General features: G+C 48.4%; 1 protein-coding gene across 3 annotated transcripts in view; it reads left to right on the top strand.

Annotated features, from left to right (window-relative positions):
• Positions 1-6,728: 6,728 nt before the first annotated feature.
• The window catches only part of ATP9A (ATPase phospholipid transporting 9A (putative)), a 105,494-nt gene continuing 94,177 nt past the window's right edge, over positions 6,729-18,045 (top strand). For 2 of the 3 annotated variants that reach the window (XM_079979006.1, XM_079979007.1), the window contains exon 1: positions 7,358-7,541. In XM_079979006.1, coding sequence (XP_079835132.1) covers positions 7,474-7,541 — 68 coding nt within the window. In that variant the 5' untranslated portion in view covers positions 7,358-7,473. Of the gene's footprint in view, positions 7,201-7,357; positions 7,542-18,045 lie in introns of those variants that run through there. The other variant, XM_079979008.1, reaches the window with a different exon arrangement.

Consider the following 18,045-nt stretch of genomic DNA (forward strand, 5'->3'; position numbering starts at 1 on the left):
TCAGGCATGGCATCTCAATAAGGCTACTGCAACCTTAAACTGTCCAAGAGTAAAATTGCACTATTCTAAGTTGGAGTTAACTCTATGAGGATTCAGGTAGGTAGCCGTGTTGGTCTGACCCAGTCGAAATATATATAAGTCCAGTAGCAGCTTAGGTAAAGGTAAAGGGACCCCTGAAGGGACTCCAGTCATGACTGACTCGGGTTGCGGCGCTCATCTCGCTTTATTGGCCGAGGGAGCACGTGTACAGCTTCTGGGTCATGTGGCCAGCATGACTAAGCCACTTCTGGCAAACCAGAGCAGCGCACGGAAACGCTGTTTACCTTCCTGCCGGAGCGGTACCTATTTATCTACTTGCACTTTGACGTGCTTTTGAACTGCTAGGTTGGCAGGAGCAGGGACCGAGCAACGGGAGCTCACCCTGTTGCAGAGATTCGAACCGCTGAACTTCTGATCGGCAAGTCCTGAGCTCTGTGGTTTAACCCACAGTGACACCCGTGTCCCTTAGAGACCTAACTACCATATCTTTCACTCTATAAGCTCTATAAGACGCACCAGACCATAAGACGCACCTAGTTTTTGGTGGAGGAAAACAAGGGGAAAAAATATTGTGAATCCCAGAAGCCAGAACAGCAAGAGGGATCGCTGTGCAGTGAAAGCAGCGATCCCTCTTGCTGTTCTGGCTTCTGGGATAGCTGCACAGCCTGCATTCGCTCCATAAGACGCACACACATTTCCCCTTACTTTTTAGGAGGGAAAAAGTGAGTCATAGAGCAAAAAATACGGTAAGTTTGTTCTTGTTCTTTGTTCTTGGCTTTGGTGTGCATGCACACTTCTTCAGATACACTGAAACAAGTCACCAGACCCATATACATAGTGGGAGGGTGGGGTGGGGTTTTTCTCAGGAGGGTAGTAGGAGATGGGCGACTGACTCAATGGGTATGGTAAATGAGGAAAAACACAATCTTATAAGGCCTAATGAACACAGCAGCTCATTCCCTGTAGGTCTTGCTCTATGAATCTTGCTATCTTAAATCACTTTTCCCAGGCAATTGGGAGACTGCCCCTGTGTGCAGCCTGCCACTGCTACATCAATTTCAGCCCTCTTCTGGTTCAGGGAAACAAATGGGGAGGGAAACCTGGTCACATCAGGAGGGGGAGAGACCTGTGGCGATCCGCCAGCCAAACTCATATCTGCCTCCTGGCTGGCCTCTCCTTCCACTTGCCTGCTTCAGCTTCTGCCTCTGATTCTCGACTTATCTGACACAGACTCTCTCACCCACCCCACACCTGCTCACTAAACCCTGTTACCTCTTCAGCTTCTGACACCTCCTTTTCCTGGTCTTCCCACTCTGACCACTCACCATTGTCCCAACACCACGCCCCAGGCTCTGAGACTTCTTCCCTTGGTGGTTCCCCATCTGGCTCCTCCCACCATTCCTCTGTGTCCGACCAGTCCATGACACCAACCCAGGAAACTCTTAAGGTAAAGGTAAAGATACCCCTGCCCGTACGGGCCAGTCTTGCCAGACTCTAGGGTTGTGCGCTCATCTCACTCTAGAGGCCGGGAGCCAGCGCTGTCCGCAGACACTTCCGGGTCACGTGGCCAGCATGACAAACTGCATCTGGCAAGCCAGCACAGCACACGGAACGCCGTTTACCTTCCCGCTGGTAAGCGGTCCCTTTTTATCTACTTGCACCCGGGGGTGCTTTCAAACTGCTAGGTTGGCAGGCGCTGGGACTGAACGACGGGAGCGCACCCCGCCACGGGGATTCGAACCGCCGACCATACGATCGGCAAGTCCTAGGTGCTGAGGTTTTACCCACAGCGCCACCCACGTCCCTATAGGAAACTCTTAGGCTACACCTAATTTTGGAATAAAAGAGTTGTAGAATTGTAGATGACTCAAAACAGGTCATCTAGTCTATAAACTCCTGCAATTCTTCTTGGGGGGGAGGGGAATCTTAGCATTGATAGGGTGGCAGGCCCGTTGTTGGTTATGGGGCCCTAGCAAACACCCAACTTGGTCACCACCAGAATCTAGCCCTGTTTTTACACCTTTGTTTTAGCAAAGGTACACCTGCATTTAGGGACGTGGGTGGCGCTGTGGTCTAAACCACAGAGCCTAGGGCTTGCCGATCAGAAGGTTGGCGGTTCCAATCCCCGCAACGGAGTGAGCTCCCATTGCTCGGTCCCTGCTCCTGCCCACCTAGCAGTTCGAAAGCACATCAAAGTGCAAGTAGGTAAATAGGTACCGCTCCAGCGGGAAGGTAAACAGCATTTCCGTGCGCTGCTCTGGTTTGCCAGAAGCGGCTTAGTCATGCGGGCCAATAAAGCGAGATGAGCGCCGCAACCCCAGAGGAGTCCGCGACTGGACCTAATGGTCAGGGGTCCCTTTACCTTTTACATCTGCATTTACTGAAGGCAGGAGGTGGGGAGGAATAGGGCCCTGGGAGGCTGAGCCAGCAAGCATGATTCTGACAGAAATATGTTATTTCTTTATAGCACCAAAGTAGAAATAAAAACGTTACATTTTAGCCAAACTCTGGAGAAAATGGCTACTCTGTGTCTTAGCAAACCCCCCTCATTTTTACTATTTACAAACCGATCCTCCCAAACCCTTCTAGGCGATATACATAACGTATATTTTGAAACACACAGAACACACAGATGCATCAGTAGAAAGATGCCAAATGGCCCCTCTGCAAAAGCTACGTGGCAGCCTGAGCTGTATTGTAGTTTCCGTTTGCAAGTGCTGATGGATTTATGAAGGGCTTCATTAAATGTATGTTTAAAGGATATCCGCTATCGCCCACTTGTCTAAGCGGGCGAGAGAAGAGTGGGGGGAAATCAAAGCCATCCCAGCAGATCAGAGATACAGGTGTTAACAGCTTATTATAGTCTGGTAGTGATTAACTGGCCAATTAATTGCAGTGGCCTTGTCGGTGCTCAGACACAGAGAAGATTTAGGGCAAATATACCATTGCCGTACCACTAATAATTTCAGTTTTGACATCCAAGATCACGATTGTTTCAGCTGCAGAAGCACTTCTGTTTTGAGATGTTTTTATTTTAGTGAATTTTTTTTTTGTCCATTAAACCACAAGAAGAGCACTCCCTTGCCTCTGTTCACAGCTGTTCTTTTATTGTCTCTCCTTAGAAAGTGAATATAATGGCTTGAGGGCATTTATGAAGGAGATGGAACTTGGGTGAAGCCGGCCCCTCGAGACTCTCGCCAATGACTGGGATCTGAATGCACTTCATGGAACAGTCTTCTAAAGAGGCTAAAGGCCTCTTAAGCATTCAAGCTCCCATGTTGCTAGGAACAGAGGAAGCTGCCTTGTACAGAAGCTGCCATTGTAGAGCTGGAAGGGCCATCTAGTCCAATCCCCTGCAACCTCAACTAAAGCCATTCAACCACTGCTTTAAAACTTCCAGTGAAGAAAAGTCCATCACCTTCCAAGGGAGTCTAGCCCACTGTCAAACAGCTCTTACTGTCTGAAAGTTCTTCCTGATGTTTAGTTGGACTTCCCTTTATTGTAACTTGAAGACATCGGTTCGGGTCCTACCCTCTGGAACAGTCAGATCTTTGGTCCATCTATCCTAGTGTTGACGTTGGCTGGTAGTGACTCTCCAAGGTTTCATGTACAGCTCTCTCCCAGCCCTCCTTGAAGATGCCAGGGGCTGAATCTGGGACCTTTCGCATGCAAAGCAAATGTTCTAATCACTGAGCTATGTTCCTTCTCCTGCTGCAGGTGATGGGTAATGTCTTCTACTGTTCTCCTATGTAGGTAGCTCCCTGCATGTAGTAATCTACCAAAGCAGGGAAAGGTTTATGCTTAATATTTCTACTTTACTTTAGGTAGGGTGGTGGTTCCATTGTGCATAGGAGAGCATTAAAACAATGATGCCTCATTCTGAGCAATGCACAGATTGGTTCTAATGTGATGATTGCTGCTCTGGGCTCCTTTGGAAGGAAGTGTGCAAACCTGGCCACTTGGCCCAGTCTTCTGTGCATGTAGGTCAGGGATCAGCAAACTTTTCCAGCAGGGGGCTGGCCCACTGTCCCTCAGACCTTGTGGGGGGCTGAACTATATTTTTTTTTTGGGGGGGGGGATGAACAATGCCCCACAAATAACCCAGAGATGCATTTTAAAGAAAAGGACACATTCTACTCATGTAAAAACATGTTGATTCCCGGACCGTTTGCAGGCTGGATTTAGAAGGTGATTGGGCCGGATCCGGTTCCTGGGCCTTAGTTTGCTTACCCATGATTTAGGTAATTTGGGCAGTGCTCAAATGTAAAGGTAAAGGGACCCCTGACCACTAGGTCCAGTCGTGACTGACTCTGGGGTTGCGGCACTCATCTCGCTTTATTGGCTGAGGGAGCCGGTGTACAGCTTCTGGGTCATGTGGCCAGCATAACTAAGCTGCTTCTGGCGAACCAGAGCAGTGCACGGAAACGCCGTTTACCTTCCCGCTGGAACGGTACCTATTTATCTACTTGCACTTTGACGTGCTTTCAAACTGCTAGGTTGGCAGGAGCAGGGACCGAGCAACGGGAGCTCACCCCGTCGCAGGGATTCAAACCACTGATCTTCCGATTGGCAAGTCCTAGACTCTGTGGTTTAACCCACAGTGCCACCCGTGTCCCTATGCTCAAATGTAGCTACATGTAAAAGCTACTTTCTCTTACAGTCTGCCCTCCTCACAACCACTAGTTCTCGTCCAGAGAATGATTTTCCCCAGAGAATTGGCTATGAAATGGTTACTTTAAGACAAGTGATACCTTCCTTTCCTTGGGACTAATCTCTTATCACCCCTGTGTGCAGACAGTGAAGCTAAATTACAGCTTTTATAGAATTCATTCGGCTTGGGTCCTGCTCTGCAGCGTACTTGCCGCAATGATTAATGCGGTCTGCCCTAAGTCCTGTTGCCTTGAGTTTTTCCAGATGTGTCGTCCTGATCAGATAAATATGCATTTAACAGATGACATGAAGAAGTGGGAAGAGCAGCGGGCAAGGATAATCAAATTCCTCAATGAGATCAAGCAGCTTTGGGATGCACCTGTTTTTATGGGAAAAGGAGGATGGGACAGCAGAGTTAAAGAGAGGCCAAGAATTCCCCAAAGACAACCATCCAGTTCCTGGAGTCAATTAGGGTAATCCAGCTGCCAATAGGCAAATTGTGACACACGACCACATTTAGCACTGAGATCAAAGGACAATGGCATGGTGACAGCTTCTCAGCCCAGTTGGTGCAATCAAAGAGAAGAAACTCTATACTTGAGGGCTATGGACTTGCCTACTTAGTTGGTTTAAATCACACTGAAGTCAGTTGGATTTAGCTATTTAGCTATATTGTCTTGCATCATTCCTCCAAGAGCATACAAAGCCCTCTTCCTCCACGACTGTATAACTTTGAAAACTTTGTGCAAACAAATCAGAAGGAATGCTCAATAAACAGGTCAGTGCTCACATATCAAGGTACAGGTAAAGTCCAGTTGCAAACAACTCCAGGGTGGCAGCGCTCATCTCGCTTTATGGGCCGCAAATGACTCTGGGGTTGCAGCGCTCATCTCGCTTTACAGGCCGAGGGAGCCGGCGTTTGCCCGCTTCCGCAGACAGTTTTCTGGATCATGTGGCCAGCATGACTAAGCTGCTTCCGGTGAAACCAGAGCAGCGCAAGGAAACACCGTTTACCTTCCCACCAAAGTGGTACCTATTTATCTACTTGCAGTTCATGCTTTCAAACTGCTAGGTTGGCAGGAACTAGGACCGAACAACAGGAGCTCACCCTGTCACAGAGATTTGACTGCCGACCTTTCAATTGGCAAGCCAAACAGTGGTTTAACCCACAGCACCACCCACGTCCCTTTTTTTGCATATCAAATACAACTGCCCATACATAACCATTGTCAGGGACCCGCTGCCAATCCCTGGCCATGGCTGCTCATTCTGTCACTGCCTGTTTACTTGTTCTCACCCAGGAAGTAACAGGGGTCAAATTAAGAAGCAGCAGCTGCAGACTCCTACTGCTTTGCATGCTGCTTTCTCTGAGCATCTTGCGGAAGGAGCAGTGGTGATGCAACAGCAAAGCTAGCTAGTGTGCAGCCCTCTGGATGCTGTTGGACTACAACTCCCCTGATCAAAGACGATGGGGGTTGTAGTCCAACAACATCCCAAAAACTATATAACCTGCACTTGGGAAGGTAGGAAGCAACTTCCTGAAGGGCAGGAAAACTTGGTGTTGGCACTCCCCAACTGTGTTTAATCTGGGTCAACCAATGGCCTTGTGACTCCCGTAATTTGGGAAAAGTAAAAGGTTCTCACAATCTAAGCACCCTGGTTTCAGCCTAGGGTGGTCTGAAGTGTCTATCTGGCACTGTGCACAGGTGGGACAAAATAATGATGAGGTTTGAGGGCTTGGCCACACTTCCCTTTCCTCCACTCTTTCCAGGCACAGTCCGTGCTTTGAAGCTTTTGTGTCAGAGCGCCTTTTTCTCCTCCACCCCAAACTTCCTGTTCAAAAACCCACTGGAGCAAACAACAACCCATGGCAAACTTGAAGCGACGTTTGCTCTGATTGAGCACTAAAGAGTGGTTTTGTGGGGGCGGGGTGTTCCAGTGGAACAACAACAACATCTTGACAAGGAGCTTTTAAATGCGGACCTGTGCCTACAAAGAGTGGGGCAAAAAGTAAGTGAGATTGGCCAGGAGCAACAAGCACCTATGGGGCTGGCCCTATCACTAGACAGAGTGAGGCAATGGCCTCAAATACTGGGTGTCAGCACTTGGCCATTAACCTTGAGGTTCCTGGTCTTCCCCTTCTCTTGGGGATCAGGGCTGTGGTTTGTGAAACAGAATCCCTCAGGCACCTACTGCCCTCCAGTCCACTGAAGGATGCCACCACAGGGCCAGGGTTGAAGAAAGAGTCACCTACCAATCCAAGCCAGCTCCCTATACCTGGCACAGACGCCTGGCCAGCGTGGCAGCCAGCCAAATATCCTGGCACCAGGAAGTGTGTGTGGAGGGGGGTGCGGGGAGAGTGACTTTGCTGCGGGGATGGTTCGACGTCCAGCCTGGACAGCAACTTTCTCCAAGGCCGCGGCTGCTCGGAAGCGCAGCTTGGCGGAGAAGCGCAGCACCTTTACCTGGAGAGATGGTGGGAGGCGGGAAGAAGAGACCCTGCGGCGCGGGGTGCGTAGAGCCGGGGGACGGGTGGGGAGGCAGCGTTGCCTAGTGGCGGGGGCGACCGCCGCCCAATGGGTGGGCGGGGGAGGGGGAGATGCGGGGGAGGGGGCGGCGTGAGCGTCCACGTTACCTGCGCGTCGCCGCCCAGCCCCCAGCCCGCCCGGTCGTCCTCGGCAGCGCCGCCGCTGCCGCTGCCATCAGAGCGCGGAGAGGCTGGGCCGCGCCTGGCGAGGCTGCGGGTGGGAAGGCGAGATCCTCCTCCCCGCCGCCGCGGCCATCATGACCGACAACATCCCCTTGCAGCCGGTCCGGCAGAAGAAGCGGATGGACAGCAAGCACCGCGGCGGGTAAGGCAGCGCCGGGCCCGGCTCCCCTCGCTCCCGCGCGCGCGCCTCCGACGGGCCTTCCTGGGCTCTCCTGCCCGGCTTGGATGGACGCCGGGGCGGCCTCCTTTTTCTCGCTGTCTCTTCGCTCCGCGGCTCTCTCGGCGAGGCCGGCTGCTGCGCCCTGGCCCTGCCTTCGTCGCTCGGGCTCGCCCCTTCCCAACGATCCGGGGCGGCGGGCATTCCCACGGGCGGGTGTAAACGTTTCTCCCCCCTCTGTCGGTCTGTCTCCAAGCCGTGCGGTGGATCTCCCTTTCCCGGATCCGGACTCCCCCCCCCCACCGCCCTACCACCACCGTCTCCGGTTGTGTTCGCCATGTGGGTTTGCTTTCCCAGATCTGCGTTTATTTCAAAGGCGCTTCAGTCGCCAAACGCGAGAGATTGCCTTGGAGGCGGGCAGCGCTCTCCACGGGCATCTGCGCGCGCCCGGGACGCGCTGGGTGGGTTGCATTGCGCTCCCCCACCCTCTCCTTCTCCTTGGGCGATAAAGAAACCCGCCGATGCCCTTCAAGGGACTGGGTGGATCCTTTTCCTATAAGCTGGGACTCTGAGGGAGAGGTCGACCTCTGGAAGGGGCTGTTTTGTTGGCGGGGGTCTTGCCCAGGCAGCCGGAGCTGACAGGTTGCTCCTGACGCCATTGCAAGGTGGCACGCCCAGGCGGAGGCTGCCATTCCAGCCCACGGATCCTGGTCGAGGGAAGGAAGGCGGAAAGAGAGCGAGGCGGGCGGGCGCTGCTCCTGCAAGCATTCTTTTGCTCTGTGCACAGGCCTGGATAGAAACCAGGACAAGAGGAGAGCCAGGGCAGCCGCAATCCCTTCTTTATCCTATCTTTGCTTGTCTCACCCAGGTGCCAGGAATTTTACTTTTTGAAATATGGCAACCCTACTAGTGGAGAGATGGAAAGGAACATCTTAGCGGATGCGCTGTGTTACAACCGGCTGTTCATTCCTTCCTTTATTTTAGTATTGCACTGTACTGTATTGTAAAAACATCTATGTGCCCCCTTGTTTTGCTAAGTAAAGGAATGAGTTGCCTCAATGTGTTTGCACTACAACTCACATCATCCCTGACCATTGGGCTATGCCATCTGGGACTGATGGGAATTGTAGTCCAACAGCATTAGGGGGGGACACACACGCAAGGTTGGGAAAAGTGGTTTTAGATCATAGCCTTACAACTACCGCTTCTTCTTCTTTTATTTGGGTATCTTGCTCCTTTACTTAGGGAAAGAGCGGGTATGTAAATCCCTTTAGTAAAATAAATGAGAAACTGATCTAAAAGACATGGCATGCGAGGAAAAAGAGTTGGGGAGGGAGGAGCGGGAAAGCAGCTCAGGTACCACTTCTTAATTTTATAACTCATATAGCATGATTATACAGCTCTATCTCCTGCGTAGATCCTGGCTGACTTGGAGAGCAACCTCTCATCAGAAAAAACTTTCCTTTTCCGAGATTAGACCCAGCGAGGAGTGGCAGGCAGGCAGGGGTGGCATCATATACCTGGCCTCCTGGCACCAGCACTGTTGCCGTCGCTTACCAGGGCAGTGCAGAAGCAGGGTGGCAGTGAGATGTAGGTGGGAGTTCCAGTTGGCTCTGCCCCTGCCACACCTATGACCCGTCCCTATTTGCTGTAAATAAAGTGATGCTGCATCTGGGAGGCCAAATCCACTTCACCTCTTGCATCCAGGAGCAGAGGAGGGAGCAATGTCCAGTCCAAGTGGGTGGGGCTGATCCTGCCACATAGTTATTCCACCAGATAGCTGACTAATGACCACCAGAATCCTCACAGGAGTTGCCCTCCTCCTTTGCCAATATTTCTGGCTTCTAGGAGCTGCTAGATGACACATCCAAACCCTCTTCTTATAACAGTTTAAAACAAAGGGATACATTATGGCTGTTTGATCTATGGCATGAATCAAGAGTGCTTTCTAAATAATGAATAATTTCAGCAGAGACATGCTCATCATAGAAAAGCTGTTACGTCTGAATAAATCACCCAAAGTGGATTTTTCAGGAATACCATAATCCCTGCAATGGTTAATTTCTGAAAGGTGACCTGCAGGAGATTGTGCCCATGGAGAAGCCATGTCCTCTCATCTGTAAAGCTTGACCCTAGAGCTGTGTTTCTGAAACTTGGGTCTCCAGCTGGTTGCTGTTGGACTGCAACTCCCACCACCCCTAGCTAGCACGACCAGTGGTCAAGGATGATGGGAATTGTAGTCCAAAAACAACTGGAGACCGAAGTTTGGGAAGAAGAAGAAGAGTTTGGATTTGATATCCCGCCTTTCACTCCCTTTAAGGAGTCTCAAAGCGGCTAACATTCTCCTTTCCCTTCTTCCCCCACAACAAACACTCTGTGAGGTGAGTGGGGCTGAGAGACTTCAAAGAAGTGTGACTGGCCCAAGGTCACCCAGCAGCTGCATGTGGAGGAGCGAGGAATCAAACCTGGTTCCCCAGATTATGAGACTACCACTCTGAACCACTACACCACACTGGCCATGAGATTTGCTTGGTACCTTTAAAGTCACCAATGATGGTAAAGAAGAAGAAGAGTTTGGATTTGATATCCTGCTTTATCACTACCCTAAGGAGTCTCAAAGGGACGTGGGTGGCGCTGTGGTCTAAACCACAGAGCCTGGGGCTTGCCGATCAGAAGGTCGGCGGTTCAATTCCCCGCGACGGGGTGAGCTCCTGTTGTTCGGTCCCAGCTCCTGCCCACCTAGCAGTTCAAAAGCACGTCAAGTGCAAGTAGATAAATAGGTACCGCTCCAGCGGGAAGGTAAACGACGTTTCCGTGCACTGCTCTGGTTCGCCAGAAGTGGCTTAGTCATGCTGGCCACATGACCCGGAAGCTGTCTGTGGACAAACGCCAGCTCCCTTGGCCTATAGAGCGAGATGAGCGCCGCAACCCCAGAGTCATCTGCGACTGGACCTAATGGTCAGCGGTACCTTTACCTTTACCTAAGGAGTCTCAAAGCAGCTAACAATCTCCTTTCCCTTCCTCCCCCACAACAAACACTCTGTGAGGTGAGTGAGGCTGAGAGACTTCAGAAAAGTGTGACTAACCCAAGGTCACCCAGCAGCTGCATGTGGAGGAGCGGAGACACGAACCCGGTTCACCAGATTACGAGTCCACTGCTCTTAACGACTACACCACACTGGCTTAAAGATGAAGCTGAACAGTTCTTTCTTTGCCCTTTCCTCCACCTTCGTTCCTTCCCTGCTGGCTGTGTGCACCTGGAATCCTACTCAAAATAGTCATTGGCCATGGTGTAGTGGAGAGAATGCAGCAGAGGTGGCTTTTGGGGAGCGCAAGTAATTGGGTTGCACTGGGCGCAGAGCCTTGGGGGCCCTGCAGGGGGTGCCTCAACTATGATGTTGAATGGAAGGCGAGAGGCTGGGGCACCAAATTTTGGCATCACACACTTAAATTTGAGACCCCAAGGTCTGCCCTGCATGCAGTGGGGTGCTACTCTGGGACTTTTTTTCAGGACAGGAGTGATGATGTCATTTGCTTGGGTGTCGGGGCAATTGACAAACCTTCCTTGCTCTAGCAAGGGAATGAGGTGATGAGGAGGCTTTCAAGTGTGTTTGTGACAGATTGCCATTGAGGAAGTCAGAGGATGAGAAAAATGACAGAGAGAGTAGACATCCCCTCCTTTCTTTGATGGGCTTCCAACTTTACACTAGCAACAGGGGCACCCTGTGCAAGGCCAAAATCTGGTGCCCCAGCCCCATGCCTTCCGTTCTGCTCAATCCACTGTGTCATATTTGGAATTCTCTGTAATGTCCCCCTTGGCTTGTTGTTCAGTGCAGCAGAACCCATCACGCTGCCCCAGATCCTCATCTGCTGTCAATTTAAATCAGGCACCCCCAAACTCGGCCCTCCAGCTGTTTTGAGACTACAACTCCCATCATCCCTAGCTAACAGGACCAGTGGTCAGGGATTATGGGAACTGTAGTCCCAAAACAGCTGGAGGACCGAGTTTGGGGATGCCTGATTTAAATGGTAATACTGTATTGCAAGATATGCTTGTATTTCTAATTAAAAGCTAAAGGTTGCATTTCAGCTGGTGGAAGACGCTTTATGTTTTATAAGTTGTGTTTTGCACCATGCAGCTGAGTTCAGTGGAGTTTACTCCCAGGTTTGCAGGCACACCAATAAATTGGGCAATCAGAAACAGTTGTGCTGGCAGAACAACCCCCTCATTATGGCACTGAATGCAATCCATGTTCTTTTTGCTAAAGAAATATTAAAGGATAATAGTCGGTTGGTTTCAGAATTAGTTCCTTGTTTGTTGACCTTACTAGATATGTTCAGTAGAATACCTCATAATGTGCAACAGGCCTGTACAACTTGTGAGTGACTAAATGCATCTCGCCAGTCCTACAATAACAATGCAGTCTACTAGGTCTTTGAGAGTCTCCCCATTCTAGCAGTCTGGGGCAGGATGAATTCTAGCTTGGTGTAGCTTGCAAGGCTGTAAATGAAGAAGAAAGCACTGGTAGTCAGTCTTTATCTCAAAGCCAACATTTGGTTGCAGTCTCTCATTTAGAAATTGCACATCCGTTGCAGAATGTGTGCTGCCGTGCTTTCGACATTCGTTTTATGGTTTTTACAAGCTGTTTTCAAGTCAGGCTGCCAGCAGCCTAATGAGGTTCTACAAAGCTTCCAAGAACAAAGCCAAGAACTAAGTTTGGGTGTTTCCCAGTGTTGGAGGCAGTATCCCTCTGAATGCCAGAAGCTGCGAATCACAAGTGGGGAGAGTGCTGCTGTGCTTAGGTCCCATAAGCATCCAATTGGCTATTGTGAGAAAAAGGTGCTGGACCAGATTTGGTCTAATCAAGCAGGACTCTCCTTATAGTCTTAGTCACCTACAGTATATGCACTGTGTTCTAAATCTGTGTTCTTTAGCCTTGGGGCTTCATGTTGCTGGACTACAATTCCCATCATTCATATCCATCTTAGTCAGCCATCAGGGAGTATGGGTGTTGTAGTCTCAACAACATCTAGGGACTGAAAGCTGAAGAACACTGTTCTGAACAGTTAGTACATTAGTGTGCATTAGTACACAGTGTACATTAGTTGCTGTTGTTTAGTTGCTTAGTCGTGTCCGACTCTTCGTGACCCCATGGACCAGAGCACACCAGGCACTCCTGTCTTCCACTGCCTCCCACAGTTTGGTCAAACTCATGCTGGTAGCTTCGAGAACACTGTCCAACCATCTCACCCTCCGTCGTCCCCTTCTCCTTCTCTTTCCCAACATCAGGGAAGTCTTCTCTTCTCATGAGGTGGCCAGAGTATTGGAGCCTCAGCTTCAGGATCTGACCTTCCAGTGAGCACTCAGGGCTGATTTCCTTCAGGATGGATAGGTTTGATCTTCTTGCAGTCCATGGGACTCTCAAGAGTCTCCTCCAGCACCATAATTCAAAAGCATCAATTCTTCGACGATCAGCCTTCTTTATGGTCCAGCTCTCACTTCCATACATCACTACTGGGGGGGGGACTAAGATCATGGCCACTGGGCCCATCACCTCCTGGCAAATAGAAGGGGAAGAAATGGAGGCAGTGAGAGATTTTATTTTCTTGGCCTCCATGATCACTGCAGATGGTGACAGCAGTCACGAAATTAAAAGACGCCTGCTTCTTGGGAGAAAAGCAATGACAAACCTAGACAGCATCTTAAAAAGCAGAGACATCACCTTGCCAACAAAGGTCTGTATAGTTAAAGCTATGGTTTTTCCAGTAATGTACATTAGTACACTGTTCTAAACAATTAGACACTCTAGGGAGGCACACCAAAGGAGGAATCAGAGCTCAGTGGTAGAGGTTATGTTTTACATGCACATTGATCTGTGGGATATCTCCCTGTAAAAAGATTTCCAACCACCAGGCTAGAAAAGACTACTGCCTGAGAGCCATGGCTAGGTGACGCCTTTGGAGGTGGGCTAGTTGACCCAATGGCCCGTCAAAGCATAAGGCAGCTGCATGTATTGGGCCAGGCCTGTACAACCTGTGGCCTACCATGCCAAACATAGCACAATGCAATGTTTTGAAGCTATTGATGATTCAAAATGACCACCACCTCATTTGCAGGCAGAGGCCATGAAAGCCAGCCAACTTCTCTGCTTGCCACTTGCTAAGCCTCTGCTTTTGCAGCCTCAGACATGGAATGAACACAGAAGACTTAACATGCATGACTGAGATGGGCTGTGTGTGACTTGGTGGGGTTCACAAGACGCACAGGGCCAGGCAACATGTGACTGGATCTTCCAGAGCTTGCTTGTTTGTTTAAAGTAGCCAGAACATGTGAATTGGATCGAGGCTGCCATGCCAGAGATACAAGTTTAACCTTTTCTTCCCCAGTTAGTTGTTAATTTGTTTAAAATTTGGAAAACCGTTTTAAAAAAAAAAAAAAAATTGGGATAAAAAATCAATTTCTCCTCAGACTATTAGCCTGATTTGAATCAACCTATTCCAAACCTCCTCACCGCCATAATTCTGATTTGTTGCATGGGGTGAAGGGAGTCACTGGTGCATAATTTAAGTTGGGGAGATAGCTCCCCCACAACCACATATACGCACATCACAGCTTCTTTAATCTGAAAATATACATTGAGAGAGCTGTCCATGGATCTCCCATATAACTCTAGTTTGCCCATTAGACTACTTATTATTGTTATTTTATTTATTAAACAAATTCATATGTATTTATAGATTTCTCCTAATGAACACATATGTGTGCGCAATTTTGCCTACTGCACACATTTTCGGCATGCAATTTCCTAGCATAATGCATCATTTTGAATTTTATTTTCACCTCCCTGTGGAACACCCTCCTTTCAGATGGAGATAAAGAACTACACAACTTTTAGAAAACATCTGAATGCAGCCCTGTACTGGGATGTTTTAAATGCTTGATATTTTACTATGTTTTTATATATGCTGTAAGCTGCCCAGAGTGGCTGTGGAAACTCAACCAGATGGGTGGGGTGGTATTATGTTTACTACGTTGTTGTTGTTGTTGTTGTTGTTGTTGTTGTTGTTGTTGTTGTTGTTATGCATTTTTGTAAATGTTCTTTGGTTGGAAAACTGCATCTCAAAACTTGGAAAAGTACAGATTTTGAGGGACAGACATGCTTTCATGCACATACATTGTTTCCAGAAGTGTGAATTAGCCAGCTTTACAAACCAAATTAGCCTCTGTTCCTTTGGCCAGCCCTGGTGGCCAAAACCCTGTGGTAATGAAGGGTATTTTGCTAGTTGAATGATAATGGTATAATGGTGAAATGCCAGATGATGAAAATGGTAAAGGGAAATGGCAATGTTTCAAGGCGGTTCTGCTGACACATAAAAGCAGCCTCATGGCTGTGGAGCAGAGAGGCCAATTAGTACTCCTTGGCTGATCTTGCTTTCTTTGTAGAGAATTACACAGTCTCCACTGGAGTTTCGTTGACATCCTTGTATGGCTTGCCTTGTTAGTAGTGCTTGCAGCAATTGCCCTGAGCTAACCCGTGCTCCAGAGCTGCTAGTCACAGGCTAGAGAATCAGTTTGCTTCAATTGGGTCACATAATTGTTATTTCCTATAACCATCAAGAGCTGTTGATAGCACAGAGCTGTGCTGCCAGTTTAGGGTATTTTCATTTTGTTTTTTAACCATCCACATTTCTGCTCTTTAGGATTTGTGTGTGCGTGTGTGTATTGGTTATTTGGGCTTCAGATCAGCTTCTGAAGTCCCAGTATTTACACTGCTGAAAACAATAGGACTTCTGAGTAGACTTTCATAGGATCGTTCTGTGGGTCAATTGGCTAGATCCATTGCACTGTGGAGAGCGTACTAACTTATGGTCTCTGTGTGTGGTTTGGGAGCTGCACAGCCAGGAAAAAAACAATGCTGTCCAGGGTTGTAAAGACTGCAGAGAGAATAATTGGGTGCACTCTTCCCACCTTAGATCAAATCTATGCTGTCAGGTGCCATAAGAAAGCTGCAGAAATAGCACAGGATAGCATGCACCCCGGAAATGATCTCTTTCAGCTTCTGCCTTCTGGAAGAAGGTATAGGGTTATAAAGGCCAGGACTAGCCACCTGAGAAACAGTTTCTATGCAAATGCAATTCTGGTTCTAAATGCAGCATAAGGAGTCTCTATAGTATATTGTACTTTAAAATGGGGTTTCAGAGTTTTTAGGGGGTTTTGAATGTTTTATGTAGTTTTTCAATTTCATTGTTCTGTATGGGACAATGACAATTAACAAGCAAACATTTTGATCAACTAAAAAAGTGTTCCTACTTAATCAGGCAACAGTTGCTTAAAAAAACCCAAAAGAAAACAAACTTTGCTGAGCAGGTTTGCTCTTTGTAGATGTTTGCAGGAGGTTCAGGATCCTAGCTTGCACCATCAGTCATCAGCATTGTTTGGCAAGCATCAAACATCCCAAATTCCCACATATCTTGCTCCTCCTGGAATGTGGCAGCAACATCGCTAGCAGGAAACTATTTGCTCCACCGAGCAAGTGGCTCCAGCAAGGCAAGGTGGAATAACAAATCAGATAAAGTAAAGCTATCATATTTACAGTACTTTTTATTGGACAGAGTCACCCTGGAAAGGGACAGGGAGTTTCCTGCATTGCAGTCGTACAATCTTAAGCAGGAGACTCCCCCTACCACCACCTTAGGGATGCTTTCTTTCATGGGCAAGCTTCTTGTACACACTTGTGGTGGGTGGGGCCAGGGGCAGGAGGGGCAGAGCAGTAGACATGACTCTTCCCTTTGCTCAATAGGATACATTCCAGCCAGGCAAAAGCCAGGGGTTTCTGTATACCCCACCACCTAATCTTGCTTGGTTCCATCCAGGCAAGCTAGGGGCATTGGCATCATTAAAGGGCACATTCCACCCTGGCAAAAGCATGTGGAGAGGGTGTGGAACAGAGCCACTTGTGGGAAGAGTCCAGAGGGCTGGATAGAGAGACTCAGAAGGCTGCATTGGTCTTATGCGCCAGGAGTTCCCCACCCCTACCTAAGGGTCTCTAGTCGATGTGTCAGTTATCTGCCTTTGTGATTTGTGGTGTAGTTAGGGGCACAAGAAATGCTGGCCAGCAAAAATGCAGGCACCTTTATACAGTGGTACAGATGCTTCAGCTTAAAGACACTTCAGGTTACAGACTCCGCTAACCCAGAAATAGTACCTCGGGTTAAGAACGTTGCTTCAGGATGAGAACAGAAATCGTGCCGCGGCAGCGGGAGGCCCCATTCGCTAAAGTGGTGCTTCAGGTTAAGAACAGTTTCAGGTTAAGAACAGACCTCCAGAACGAATTAAGTTCTTAACCTGAGGTACCACTGTATTTGGATCAGTGGCTTTCCCTTTGCTAAATGCAAGAAGCTAACCTGGCAGGATTAAACACGAGAGACTCAGGATAGTCGGAATGTGATCCGCTGTACATTCAGTTTCCAAAATAATTCTGGTGAAGTCATGCCTCAGTTCTCCTGCCAAGAGCAGAACGAGTGTTTTGCAGCTTTGCTGTAATGAAGATTATCTATCTGAATATGAGTTAAGTGATCTTTGGGTGTCGCCACAGCCATTACACCCTACCAGAGTGGCTGGGGAAACTGATCCAGATGGGCAGGGTATAAATAATTATAATAAATTATTACGAGAGAGAGAGAGAGAGAGAGAGAGAAATAATATGATGACTATGCTGAAATCAAACGTTGCTTTATAGCAGGAAATGGATGAGTAATTTTGGCCTTTTGCTTTTAAAACAAATTAAAAGCGAAGGTAGGCTGGTACGATTAAAAATGGACGAAGGATCAGCCAGCCACCATTCTGGAGAGATAATGCTGTTTGGTTGCAAAAGATAAGCTGATGGAGAGGTTGGATGCATGTGTCAGGAACTCATTTAGCTGAATGAAGTCAGATGGTCTGTAGGAAATTTCTCAATAGTGTTTAACCGATAGATGGGTGTTGGCAGGAGTTTCTTCATAAGTACTCCAAATAAACAACTAAACATAGTTAGCATGCCTATTCATTCTGGTCCATCTGTTGACTGAGTGGTAGTCATACAGTGAGAAGCTTGTGTTCCAGGTCTAACCCTGCATTGCTTTTCAATGGGTATTCATCTTCATATGTATAGATCTGACATCCTGACACTCTCTTTCCACCCACAGCTGAAATCCCCATTTTCTTTCCCTGTCTCCTTTCACCCCCTTCAGCACTTATGGTAATTAAGTGCATTGCTGCTACAGTCAACTTTGAACACACCCTGCATTGCCCTAAAAACAAACAAGCCCACACCAATACACCAGGATAACAATTGCATCTCAGGCTTGTCATACGTCATTCTGACTCACTCTTTCTCTCAGTAAAATGGGCATAATAATACTGAGCTACTTTGCATGGTTGATGAAACCCACTGTCTCAACCATAGCCCTGCCCCTGCAATATTTGTATAATAATTGTGGACTTAATCTG

This window comes from Podarcis cretensis (genome assembly GCF_951804945.1).
Source record: "Podarcis cretensis genome assembly, chromosome: 6".
In the NCBI taxonomy this organism is placed as follows: domain Eukaryota; kingdom Metazoa; phylum Chordata; class Lepidosauria; order Squamata; family Lacertidae; genus Podarcis; species Podarcis cretensis.